Source organism: Cucurbita maxima, unplaced genomic scaffold (genome assembly GCF_002738345.1).
Source record: "Cucurbita maxima cultivar Rimu unplaced genomic scaffold, Cmax_1.0 Cma_Scf00024, whole genome shotgun sequence".
Lineage (NCBI taxonomy): Eukaryota > Viridiplantae > Streptophyta > Magnoliopsida > Cucurbitales > Cucurbitaceae > Cucurbita > Cucurbita maxima.
The window spans coordinates 1354255-1367698 of NW_019272040.1; the positions used below are offsets into that span (position 1 = coordinate 1354255).

The 13444-nt window shown below is 35.4% G+C and overlaps 3 protein-coding genes across 5 annotated transcripts; 2 read left to right on the top strand and 1 right to left on the bottom strand.

Annotated features, from left to right (window-relative positions):
* Positions 1-1028: 1028 nt before the first annotated feature.
* On the top strand, positions 1029-4346 carry LOC111497913. 3 transcript variants are annotated; one of them, XM_023148925.1, is made up of 6 exons: positions 1029-1174; positions 2786-2848; positions 2971-3054; positions 3288-3344; positions 4008-4063; positions 4105-4346. In XM_023148925.1, exons 1-6 carry the CDS (start codon positions 1124-1126, stop codon positions 4169-4171), a joined length of 378 nt encoding a protein of 125 aa, XP_023004693.1. In that variant the 5' UTR covers positions 1029-1123; the 3' UTR covers positions 4172-4346. The 3 variants fall into 3 exon arrangements, 2 of the variants coding, with proteins under 2 accessions (XP_023004693.1, XP_023004694.1); XM_023148926.1 differs by having other exon boundaries at positions 4008-4032; positions 4100-4346; XR_002720689.1 differs by lacking the exons at positions 1029-1174; positions 2786-2848; positions 2971-3054; positions 3288-3344 and adding an exon at positions 2188-2376 and having other exon boundaries at positions 3507-4063.
* Positions 4347-4912: 566 nt separating this feature from the next.
* Positions 4913-8384, top strand: LOC111497925 (heat shock factor-binding protein 1-like). Its single transcript, XM_023148942.1, has 5 exons — positions 4913-5055; positions 7250-7303; positions 7505-7528; positions 7595-7637; positions 8068-8384. The coding sequence occupies exons 1-5, from the start codon at positions 5053-5055 to the stop codon at positions 8205-8207; spliced, it is 264 nt and encodes an 87-aa protein (XP_023004710.1). The 5' UTR covers positions 4913-5052; the 3' UTR covers positions 8208-8384.
* A 1194-nt stretch (positions 8385-9578) lies between these two features.
* LOC111497857 (desiccation-related protein PCC13-62-like) lies at positions 9579-10966 on the bottom strand. Its single transcript, XM_023148844.1, has 3 exons — positions 10642-10966; positions 10287-10518; positions 9579-10082 (listed from the first exon to the last, which is right to left on the bottom strand). Exons 1-3 carry the CDS (start codon positions 10962-10964, stop codon positions 9699-9701), a joined length of 939 nt encoding a protein of 312 aa, XP_023004612.1. The 5' UTR covers positions 10965-10966; the 3' UTR covers positions 9579-9698.
* Between the last annotated feature and the right edge of the window lie 2478 nt (positions 10967-13444).

Consider the following 13444-nt stretch of genomic DNA (forward strand, 5'->3'; position numbering starts at 1 on the left):
AAATTATTTTATGATAAATTTAAAAATATATATATATATAAATATTATTCTAAAATTGAAAAATGTTATCAGAACGTTCTTATTAAAATATATTACTTTAGATTAGACTTAAAATAGTTTTTAATTTAAAAATTAAATTTTATATTATTTAATATAGACAATCAACCATATATCATTGAATATAAACAACCAACCATTTAAATTTATGCAAAAATAAATATAAAAACAAAAAAACAAATAAAACAAACATTAATTTTATTTTTCTTTTGATCGAGATCAAATAAAAATAGAAAAACATACTAACTAAACCCTCCTTAATCAAGTCCGCCGCTGTCGGATTCACTGTCCAGAACAACGATTGCATCCGACCAACACCACCATCTTCACCAAGCATACTACCGTCTCAAGCTATCTAGCACTAGCTCCAAGCACAATGTCATATCATGTCAGGTGCAACACCAGTAACTCATTAAAAGGTCATAGACATAGATGTTGGACCTAACATGTAACCCCAACCAATACAGGTCACCTTGACACAATAAGTGGACGGGACAGTAAAGGGGGCTGTGAGTTCTCTACTTACGAGATGTGTTATCTAAATATTTTAAACTATTATTAACTAATAACTTTACATTTTTATTTTATTAATAGTTTATTAAATTTTATTAATATATTACAAAAACACATGTCACAGAATTATATTATTAGGTCGATAAGATTAGAAGATTAATATATTATACAACACATGCCATAAAATTATATTATTAGGTTGATGGATGGCGACACGAACCTAGATCAAAAGATAATCTAAGCTACATTTTTTTTTTAGATTTTTATTATTGAATTAGAGTTATAAATCTCTCGTACTAAAAAAAACTATACTATAAAATCTATGCAATTAAATATATATTTTAAAATTTATATATTAAACAAAAACATCTATCAACCCTTTTATAATTTTAACTCATTTTATAAAAATTTAGGGCTCAAAATATTTGAAATGGTCCTTACGTGAACGGGATCGGACTGCAGCTTGCTTAACGCCTGCAAAATCGTCAAAACCTCGATAAAATCAGCGGTCGAAATACAAAGCTAGCACTTGCTTTCTTTTTGGTCTTGGCTGATGACATCCTCGTCGCCATTATCATCGCCATTATCATTGCATATGTATCCTGTAAGATCGAGTTCTTATTCGTATCTTTTCTTTACAATGAATTATCGATATGTTCTTTTGACGCCATTGCTTGTTTGCCTCTAAATGATAAAATTGATTGGGACGCTTACATGTAAGTATCATTAGTGGTAGATATTTTGATTTTGGCTGCTAAATTATATCCGCCGTGACTCCAATCCTCAGATAAAGAAGCAAAAATGATAGAATTACTGATTAAGACTAGAGTTTATACGAATTACAACATGAACTTGCTTAGCATTTTGATCTCAAGTAAAGCATTTCTTTGGAGACTCATGGTCATTTGTTTGATTTTGTCCTTGGTTTCAAGATTGGCCTTAGCTCTCTACGAACTATAACATCAAACAGGAAAAAATTTGATAAAATTAACGATTAAGATTAGAGTGTCCAAGAATCATAATAATAATTTGCTTAGAAATTAGATTTTTGAGTAAAGCATTTTTTTGGACTAATGATTGTTTGTTTGATCTTCTACTATTGGTTTCAATGGATGTTTGATTCATCTCGTACTGTTGGTTTCAATGTTCAAGAATTATAACATTAAACACCTCTTTCTCTTTCTACATATTGGTATTATTTTCAAGCAGGTAAGTGGATTTTTGGGAGGGGAGAGGGATTACAGCAAATTGCAAGGAGACACTGGAACTCTAGTTTATCCGGCTCGGTTTTTGTAATAACCCAAGCCCACTGCTAGCAAATATTGTCCTTTTTGTGCTTTCCCCCTTTTGGACTTCCTCTCAAAGTTTTTAAAATGCATCTGGTAAGGAGAGGTTTCCACGCCTTTATAAGCAATGCTTCTTTCTCCTCTCCAACTAATGTGGGATCTCACTGTTGGATGATGAAAGTCCCACTTTCCCACATCGGCTAATTTAGGGAATGGTCATGGGTTTATAATCTAAGAATACACTCTCCATTAGTATGAGGCCTTTTGGGAAGCCCAAAGCAAAGCCATGAGAGCTTATGCTCAAAGTGGACAATATCATACCATTGTGGAGAGTCGTGTTCGTCTAACACTCACAATCCACTCCCTCGGGGGCCCAACATCTTCGTTGGCCCATTGCTCGGTGTCTGGCTCTGATACCATCTGTAACGGCTCAACCCTACCGCTAAAAGATATTGTCCTCTTTGGACTTTCCCTGTCGAGCTTTCTCTCGAGGTTTTTCAAACGCGTTTGGTAGGGAGAGGTTTCCAGACCCTTATAAGCAATGTTTCTTTCTCTTCTCCAACTGACGTGGGATGTAACAGTTTTTGTACATTTATTTTGCCATACAATGTGTCACTGGTGGAGATGTCTATCTAGGCTGGTAATATTTCATCATGTTTTAAGCCATCCTAACCATAGTTTAACTCATTGAAGCATATATTGTTAGAAGTTCCCACCTCTACATGCATTGAGCTCTAAAACTATTAGAAAACTGTTTGAAGTTGTTTTCTTAAACAAGTTGTTACACATTTCCTTTGCTGGTGAGATTGAGGGGTGGGGGAACTACATTATCTGATAAAATTTTTAGGTGCTTCACTTTGCTCTTGTATTATTTGGATTCAGGCAATGTTGTTTAGGTTCCGAGTTATAATAAGCTTCCATTATTGCAGCCAACTTTCCCAATGGGATATCTAACAATAACAAGCCATTGGTCAAGTTACTCGAGGGCGAAGGTAAGTTGGTACTAAAAGTACATTCGATCTAACTTGTAATATGATGATCTGTTTAATATTTCTTCGGCGTCTAACCCCCTCTCTCATTTTTCTGGTTGATCGTTCTCCGACTATTTCATCAGCTCGGATGTTGTAACAACAATGTTCGTTGGGAATTTCATCGGTGTTATGTGTGCTTGATCATTGCATTATCAGTTCTACTCATGGTAAGCTCAATTATCTGAAGTTCCATACCTTGAATGGAAAATGTCGAATCATGTCGAACCACTTGTTGACGACTACATCTGCATCTCATATTTTTATGAACACACACACACGCCATTCAATCCTCAAGCAGCAGTGTCTGAAATTTGGTTTATATAGAATCAGGTCATATAACTCATTCGATCCAAAAGCAATGAAGTATGGGCTCTTAACGTCGTATTTCGTTACGCTGCAGGTATTTCTTTTCTATTCCATATCTGTTGTGGAGAACGTTGTTTCCTATTTTATTACGGTACCTTGCTGAAAAACTTCGCCTTCTTGTCTGGATTATTTTGTGTACATACAATATATAGATATGGATATTTAAGCCCACCGCTAGCAGATATTGTTTTCTTTTAGGTTTTTCCTTTCAGGCTTCCCCTCAAGGTTTTTAAAATGTGTTTGTTAGGGAGAGGTTTCCACACTCTTATAAAGAATACTTCGTTCTCCTTCCCAACCGATGTGGGATCTCATCTGTTTGGGGGGATCGGGTTTTGTTGGAATATATATCCTTCTAATATGTACTCCTCCATGTTGCTTTCTAAGTCTTCACCTAATTTTGCTTTGGGGTTTGTGGTCTGGAGCAGCAGAGTATCCTTATGTTCAAGTGAAGTATCTGATATAAAACAAAACTGAAAAACACCAACTCTTAGTCTGTCTCACTATCATTAGTTTGAATTGCATAGAGTTTGTATTCTCCATGTTTGATTTTCAGCTGACTTTCTTGTAATACTTTTCAGTTTTCCTTCTTCCTCGAGTGGAGGGGTCTTAGATAATACTGAATCGAAACGAGATCGGGTCAACTTCAGGTTCTTGAGCATCAAATTTGAGGCTCGTTTATTTTGAGTCGTTCTCCACTGTTCTTGTCATCTTGAACTCACTCTTGAAAACTACTATGTTTACTCGTATTTTGTAGATTCATTCCATTATCAATTCTAGTGTTGAAATGAAAGAACGATTTAGATTGTCAATGTTGTGTGCCGAAAGCCTTATGACAGTGTTTAACAGTCAAGACAAAGAGAAGAGAAGAGAAGCAAGTTCATGGCTTATGGCCTTGTACCTCCACACGGCATTGATTGAGAAGATTTTCAAACTTTGACAGATTTTTTATAGTAAACCCGAGAAGAGTTTCTAAGTTTTGAATGTCATACCTCCAAAACTCTGATAATCTTTTAATGTCTAAAATGCCCCTTTGATATTCATTATTTATGTTTTTTTTTTTTTTAAAAATAATGTTAAATTATAAATTTAGTTCTCGGTCACAAAGACTAGTTTCTTGTTTAATTTTTTACTGTTCAAATACAAATAATAAACTATTTTACCACAAAAAAATTATGTTTTTTTTTTTTTGTTTTAATAATGATTAAAAAAATAACAAAATTAATAAATAATTACTTAAGAAGTTATATTTTTTTTCCTGTCAGAGTAAAGAATAAAATAAGGCATGAAAAATAAAAAACCAAACCAATATTTAAGTAATTATTATTATTATTATTATTTTTTTATAAATTGTGTCGAATTATACATTTTTAGACTTCAAATTTTAAATCAATATTTCGAGAAAACTTTTTATAAATTTCTACTATTTAGATCGTATTATTTAATTAAATAAAAAAATATTTATATTTAAGTTATGAACTTTTGACAGGAAATTAATTAAATAAATATATGAAATTACAGAATTTATATTTAAGTTAGAGAACGTTGTTCGACCACTAACGGTAAGAATAAAATTACAAAATTTAAAATAATAAATATATTTTTATAAAAAATGTAAATGGCAAAATGGTAATTTTGTACAAAAGGGGGGGGGGGGGGAAGAAGAGGGTATCACCTGAGCAAAAAAAAGGGAGCCATTCGCTATATTCTACGTCCCGCATTCTTCCCCCGCGAACTGGACGATTGGGCACCGCGAGTTTCAGCATATCCCGATTGTCTCTTGAAGATCCACTCTTGCAGAAATGGTTGGTGTCTCTTCTTTTTAAATCTCATTCCGTTCAGTCACTGTTCTTCCCCGTTGAATGTCATTGCTGTTGTGTATCCATTTCACCCTGTTAGATGTGAAATTTTGGAAGGAATTCGAAATCTCTAAGGATTTCCTTGTTTCTGTTTATAAGAATTTCTGTTCTAAATCGAATGATTCTGTTCAGCTTTAGTTCCGCAATTGCCTTGCTCGCTTTTTAATCACTTTTGAACAATGCCGATTTAGATCACCTTAGGTTGTTGATATTGAACGTTGATATGGGGTTGTGTTACGGGTGAGTTTCTCGTGGGTTTCGTGTTTCTGCTAGGGTTCATTGTTTTAATCGATGATTGAAGGCTTCGTCACGAGATAATGTGTGAAGATTCAATCTTTCTTGGATTTTTGTAAAGCTACGCTTGCTGATTTGGTTGATTCTGGATGCCATGTGATATGGTGTAGTTTTTTTTTTTTTTTTCGCTGAGGTGCTGGAATGAAGCTCATATTGTTTATGAGGAGACTGAACATTATTCGGCTTCGTATGAAGGAAGGGATTATCTTTAAGATTGGTTTTGCAAACTCTTAGGATCATGCTGATTGGATATTTTTTGGGAAAGTTTTGTGAAAAGGAGGTTTTTGGGTTTAAATTGAAATGTTGGATGTGATCAATTGTCTCTTGTTGATGCACTTAATGGGAAGGCAACGAGTAAAACATTTGCCACTAGGGGTTTCAATGTCATCGTTCCTTTTCCTTGTGGAGGTTTCTTAGTAAGTTAGTATTTAGAGGGGTGAACGGTGACTTCGTTGAAGATTTCCATGTGAGAATGAATAAAGTTCAGCTCATACACTTTTAGTCCGTAGACGATACCATCTTTTCCTACTACCAGAGGGAATAGTCTTTTGCTAATGTTTTGTAACAGCTCGCATACGAATATGATGAAGGTCTTATACAACCCTTCCTTACAACATAGAGAGATGGCACTTTGGAATGTTGCTTTCATTGCAATCTTATGGAAGGTGCACTTGGAGATGTGAATAGCACGTCTGAGGAAGTTTGGGCCCTGGCTAAGTTCAATGCCTTCTTTATCTAGTGGCTAAGACAGCTGGCTCACAGTTAGTTTATTCGTTGTTATCTCAGGAGTGCGAATGACTTCTGTTCCCATATTATGATAGTCGAATCTTATTGTAGTTGTCACAACTGAAGATGTTTGAATGCTTTATCTTAATTCATTTTCAAGATTGTCACCCTCTAGTTAAACCTAAATATATCGAAATATGGAAGATAACAAAACTACATGATAACTCTCCAATTATTGAGGTGCTTGGAACCTCCCCTTTCTAGAGATGCCACTCAAATCTAAGCCACGATGATGCGCTCCTATCTTGCGGAGATACATAACATAAAAAGAAAAAGAATCTCTCACGAGCAACCATCTAGTTCCATTCTTTACACTACCTCCCCCTTTGTATCCATTGATCTTTACCCTACCTTCCCCTTTGTATCCATTGATCGCTATCTATTTTCCTTGCATCCATCTTTGGAGCAGAGCTATATCAAAATTTTTTAAAAATTGATTTCAGTCTTCTATGTTCTAACGCTCTTTGTTCCCAAGCAACTTCAAGGAAACCAATGGAGGCATAGGAGAGATGGAATAACGTCTAAGCTATGACAAGCCACTTAGGATTAGTTTGCAAATTTGTGATACTGTAGTCGAATCATTACCAATGATGTGCTATATGCCTAAGTGTGAAAAGAATGTGTCGAAACCTAAATGTGGAGATTAGAGCACTTTTTCTCTATAACATCTTCTCTAGTGAATTGCCCAACATGCCTTAATGTTAACCTCGTAGCACCTAGTGGTCAATAAGGGCCATGGAATGTAAAAGGTTCAGAAGAAATGGATTCAAATGGTAGTCACCTACTTGAGATTTAATATTCTACGAGTTTCCTCGAAAATCAAATGTAATAAGACTAGACCATTGTCTTGTGAGATTAGTTAAAGGTGCGCACAAGTTGGTCCAAAACTTGCAAATATTTATAAAATCACCACAATAACTTCTCTAATCAATTATCAATATCTAACTACCATTCCTAATGGTATTCCTATCATATTGTTCATATTATTTGACTGGTTTGTTGTTGTTTGTACCATTGCGTGACAGTGTGAAATGCACATTTTACTCCTTTTATCTTGTAGGATGGACACGACTCTGAAGATGCAAAACAAAGCACAGCTGATATGACTGTTTTTGTGAGTTCATTTCTTTTCTTTCAGTTCATTCTCTGTGTTTTTCACATTTGATAGTCTAATCCAACTTTTCTTGTAAGAATGGTTTTATAAAGTTTATCATCAATCCTCTCCTTCTGTTTAACATTCAATCCCTAAGCCACTCTTGATTGTTTCTTGGTAGTTCATAGTTAAATTGGTATTAACTCTTCTTCTTCTTTCCAGGTGCAAAATCTTCTTCAACAGATGGTGAGTTTCTGTTCGTGTAAATTTCCAGCAGAGAAATTCATATCTAACATAATCTTTTTTATGCAGCAATCAAGGTTCCAAACCATGTCTGACTCCATTATCACAAAGAATATCCTTTTGAAATGCTGCTAGAAGTTTCTTAAGTTATAATTATAACGAGTAATTGTTTCTGATAGGCTCGGATACATTTTGAGTTTCGCAAAATAAATTGTATAGTTATTTATCTGGTAAAAGAGGCCATACAGTCCAAACGGTGCAATTTCCCGAGTATTACGTTTTCCATTCTAGCTAACAATGATCTTGTAAAAGTTACATATAGTTAGAACATTCTAATAGGAAGATAATGGTAATGATTTTGAACTGGATTGAGTTCGTATGAACCTTTATTCCTTCTAATGAGACGTTCGAGTCCAGTACAATCGAAGAACCTTTATATAAGTGATTAGCCACCTTGATTGTAGGTTAGAATTTGTTTGAATTTGTATGAGCCTTAATTTCTTCTAATTGATAGTATATATGCTTTCCTTAACTTGAAATACTTGATGAGATGGGAAGCCGGATAAATGAATTGGAGCAGAGCATCAACGACCTAAAAGCTGAGATGGGCGTGGAGGGTTCGCCGTTGCCTCCATCCAAGACGAATGCCGATGAATCGAAGAAAGACGAAGGTTCTGCATAGACATAGTTGAGAGTGTATGTTTTATTTATGAGTTTGTTGTCTTTTCGCTATTGCCTTTGTGAAGCTGAAGTCAATGCTTAGGATGAGACAGAAAAATACAATATGTTCTAGACATGGACCTGCTATTTCAGCATAATTTCTTATTGGCAATATAGTGATGATTATACTCTATGATTATTTCATACAACTGCTCATCTCTGGCTAAAGTAAACATGAGTCGTTAGCTTCGGCAACGAGTGATGGCACTGCAGCCACGGTCGTAGGGGTTTGCCTCTGCGTCTGGCACGAGCATGGCCCCTTGTTGGCCTTGAGTGCATCATAGGTTATGTAGTATAAATCTGCCAATATGCGTCTATTGAGTTCGGAGTTCATCTCGAATTCCATATCGTACATCATGCAGTTTGCCATGGAGCCTTGACGACAGCGAGCTTGTGATGTCCCACATTGGTTGGGGAGGAGAACAAACCATCATTTATAAGGGTGTGGAAACCTCCCCCTAGCAGATGCGTTTTAAAGCCTTGAGGGGAAACCCGAAAGGGAAAGCCTAAAGAGGACAATATTTGCTAGTGATAGATCTGGGTCGTTACAAATGGTGTCAGAGTCAGACACCGGACGATGTGCCAGTCTTCTCGCGGTTGGAAAGCCTAAAGAGGATAGTATCTGCTAGCAGTAGATTTGGGTCGTTACAAATGGTATCAGAGCCAGACACCGGACGATGTGTCAGTCTTATCGTTGTTCCCTGAAGGGGGTAGACATGAGGCGGTGTGTCAGTAAAGATGATGGGCCTCAAAGGGGAGTGGATTTGGGGGCAATCCCACATCGATTGGAGGAAGGAAAGATTGCCTGCGTCCTCGCTGGGCCCCGAAGGGGGGGTGGACTACGATTTCGTTAGGGAGGAGAACAAACCACCATTTATAAGGGCGTTTTTAAAGCCTTGAGGGGAAACCCGAAAGGGAAGACCCAAAGAGGACAATATCGGTGGATTTAGGTCATTACAGAGCTTGAGCTCCATCCAGGACCTAGCTCAGGCTCTCAATGCTCGTACTACGGTGGACAAGACATTCAGGATTGTAGCAATTAAGCAGAATGGTGCCCGGTATAGAGGTACTGTCAATCTCATGATTTAAAAACGTGTATGCTAGGGAGAGGTTTCTACATCCTTATTAGGAATGTTTCATTCATTTTACTCTCTAACTGACGGGGGATCTCACAATCCACCCCTTAGGGATCAGTGTCCTCGTTGACACACCGCTTAGTATTTGGCTCTGATACCAATTTGTAGCAACTACTTTTTAAGGGACTTGAGCCACGAACCGTTACTCACTAACGTGGAAATAAGTAAAAATGCATAAAATTTAAAACACTTGAACATTCAACGATACAGTACGAGAGATTTGAAACTTAGACTTACTTTATTACACATAATAATTATTCGAGACGAACCCACCATACGTTGGGATTTATTGATTCAGTCGTCACTATTATGAACTCTTATATGATGCCTCCACGGCGGAAGAGTCTTGCAATCGACCCATTAGCACCATTGGGAAAGAAAGCACCTGACAATCGTTCGCTACCAGTTCCATATAGTATCCGCAAGATCTCTTGTATTGTGCGGTTATACGAAAGAGATTTAGTGTCGGTGGCGAGGACGTTGGTCTCCGTTCGATTCTCTGCCCCGAGCGATCGAGGCACCACCACCCCTTCGTCTTTGAGCCCACATTTACCAAGCTGGTTCACCAGCGTCGAGGTTAGGTTAGTGAATTCAGCCACAGTCATATTATATGGCTCCACAGTCTCGTTCGCCCTCTCGTACAGCAGCGTTCGCATAACAGCACTCTGCCCTGATTCTGCAGCCAACAGCTTAGCTCCTAGCTGCATCAAAATTACTCATAAACTTTAAACTTTTTTTTCTAAAACTTCTAATATTATTTTTGAAAGGTAGTACTAACCGTTTTGTTCCTAACCAACCATAAAAATACTAAAAAGTTAGAAAGAATGTTATACATTCAAAGGTATTTTTGAAACAAAATTTTAGCGGTTTCCATCTAAAACTAACAGTAGTTTTTCAAATACTACCTTACGAGATTCGAGAAGGGAGAGCAATGGGGCTGCTTCAACAAGGCCAGTGTATCCGAGATACGGGAAAAGGTTAACGGCGAGGAGAAAATGGATGGTATCGACATAAGGATCGAATGGAGGGCTGAGTCGACGGCCAGCAGCTTTGTCAAATAGATCCGAAAATACATCTTTGCTTAGATTCAACAATGGCCTTTGAATACCTAATCCACCAGATACCTGAATAAGAGTTCTGAAATCATCCAGAAATGAAGAACAATAAGAACAAAGTTGATAAAAAAAAAAAAAAAAAAAAAAAAAAAAAAAAAAAAAAAAAAAAAAAAAAAAAAAAAAAAAAAAAAAAAAAAAACTCAACTTTAGTTGTCCAATTTCTTCATATCCAAATTCCTCAATGATATTACGAACTATAGGGTCTAAGTTGGCCCTTTCAGCACCAATAGGGGGTGGCCCTCCACGTGCTAAAGTTGGATCAATGGAGTCCATCCCTCTCCCAAGGGCACCCCACAAAAACATCTCACCTTCAAGGTACTCCAAATTCGTAGCAAACTCAACGACTTGGCTGTCGAGCGCTGGCCTCGACTGGCACTGACCCAAAATTTGACATACTACGACTCGGCTCGAGCTGAATGCTAAAGCAACAACGAAAAAAAGTGTTGAAAAGAACGAGGGATTTCTCATGTTTGAACTGAATGTTATGTTCAAATTTTGTCATTGTGACATGCTTTTATAGCATAACATTATGTCCTTTTACGCACTTGGTTACGTTAAGACATATGAGCTACCAAAATAGGTAAGAAGCTAGAAGCTTCACCCACACGAAATATCCCGTGATTGTTAAAGAACATGAAGATTTTTAAATCTACACGTCCACGGTGATTAAGAGGCAGTTACATTAAGACAAATATCTGTGCTTCTTCAGAAAAAAAAAAAAAAACATCCAAACAGATGAAAAAAAGGATCGGTTAGATATGCAGGCCATGAGAATTCCAAATCAAAGATAAAATTTGTATCGAGCTGAATTCAAATAACGTTTGGTTCCAAAGAACCGAGAATCAATGACTAGGACGATAATACTATGGAAACCTTTGGTTCCAAAGAACCGAGAATCAATGACTGGAACGATAATACTATGGAAACCTTTGGTTCCAAAGAACCGATAATCAATGACTGGGGCAGTGATACCATGGAAACCTTTGGTTCCAAAGAACCGAGAATCAATGACTAGGGCGGTAATACTATGGACCAGTTGAACCTCGTTGAATAATTTTTTCACCCTAACATATGTCGTTGGATTCTAAAATACAGATTAAATTACAAATCTAGTCCGTATCGTTTTAAATGACGAATTAATCCCTATAGCCTATAAGTTGATAAAACCCCTTAAATAGTTTCTACTATTGAGACTTGGGTTTGATTAAACCGTGTATGACGTATGAACTATTTATGAGATTTTATTAAATTATAAGAATGAAATTGTAAAAATTACATGGACTAAATTCTAAACTTCTCGACCAAATTTACCATTTAACCTAAATAATATATATATATATATATATATATATATAAATATAAACTAATTATTGGTAAATAATTAGAAATCCTATAAACTTTATTTTAGGAGATATTTTTAATTAATTTATTTATTTATTAGAAAGGCTATATTCATGTGATTGTATAATAATTAAAAGGACAAATTAAACGCATATGGTTACAAAAATTATTAAAGTAAAACGCAAACCAACACCACACTCAATAAAAGTAGAATTAGATTTGGATATGTTTATCTGTTATCTTCGAATTTAGGTTACGCTACAATAAAAAATAAATAAATAAACGCAATTCAACTGATTAAGACATGTCTTCAATCGAGAGGTCAGATGCTCAAATTCTTCGGCTCCCTTAAATTTCGTCAGTATATTTATTCGTTATCCTCGAATTTTGAGATTCTCGTTTTTTGTGCCAAATTGGATCCCTTATCGTCTATGATAAGTCGATCCAAAAATGACGAAATGAGTTGCAAAAGACGAGATTGAGAAATTCTAGTCGTCGATCGCTGAGCAATAAAAACAAACCGGGGTCATTCTATTTGCCTAAAAAGATTCTTGAAAACTTTCTAATATTATCAAAATCAAGCCTCGGACAACTTGACTCATTTAACCCAATTGGTACGAGATATCCGGAATGGGTACTAACATAAACAGCTTACTCTTCGCCTTTTAGTAAACCTTCTAATAGGAGAGGCCAGACGCCAAAGCAAAAGAAATTCGAAATTGATCTCAACCGTTCCTTTATGAAATTCTATTTTCATTTCTAGCTGGTTTGTTTTTACCCAATTATTTCTGACCGTCGCTCTTTCGAGGGTTAAAAGAGAGGTTCGGTGTTTTTTATAACGATTTATTTTTAGTTTTTGATTTTTTAAAATTAAAACTAAAATGCTGCTTCCTATAAATTACACTAATTTTAACTAATTTATTGCAAAATTCTAAAAAATCTTAATAAATATGATTATTTTAATAATATTTTTTAAAGAGAAAATAATGGTGTATTACGAATATATTAGGTCTATATTAAATAGACGGTTGAAAAAGATAAACCTTTTTATTATTTTTTAAACCAAATTTTAATACTTATTTCTAATTATAACTATGTATTAAATAATATTAAATAGTATTAAATATTAGGAAAAAAAATCAATTTGTAGTCAAAACTTATTGAACGGAAAATAATTTTGAATTATTTTAAATTCAGAATAAAAATTTATAAATAATTAATTTACATTATATATATACACATATACATACATATATATCGACATTTGAAACACACTTTGTTCTTAAATGTACACGGTTTCTAGTGACGTCATCTACCGATACTTATGCACCTGGGTTGGTCTGGGTCCACCCAATTTCATGTGGCAAGACTCGTACCAATCGAACCATTAACAATTAAATGGATACTCTGTGTTTGAGCTAGAAAAAAAAATCACATTTATTTTTTTACTTACCGAAGATTTAACCTCTAAAGTCAAACTAGTTAGGTATAAAATGAAAAAGGAAGGGAAGAACAATTATTAAGTGGAATTGATTAGGTATTAAATGTAGAGCATGTTATTAATTATAGGATTTTTTTAGTGCCAAATTCTCGTGTATTGTAAGCTT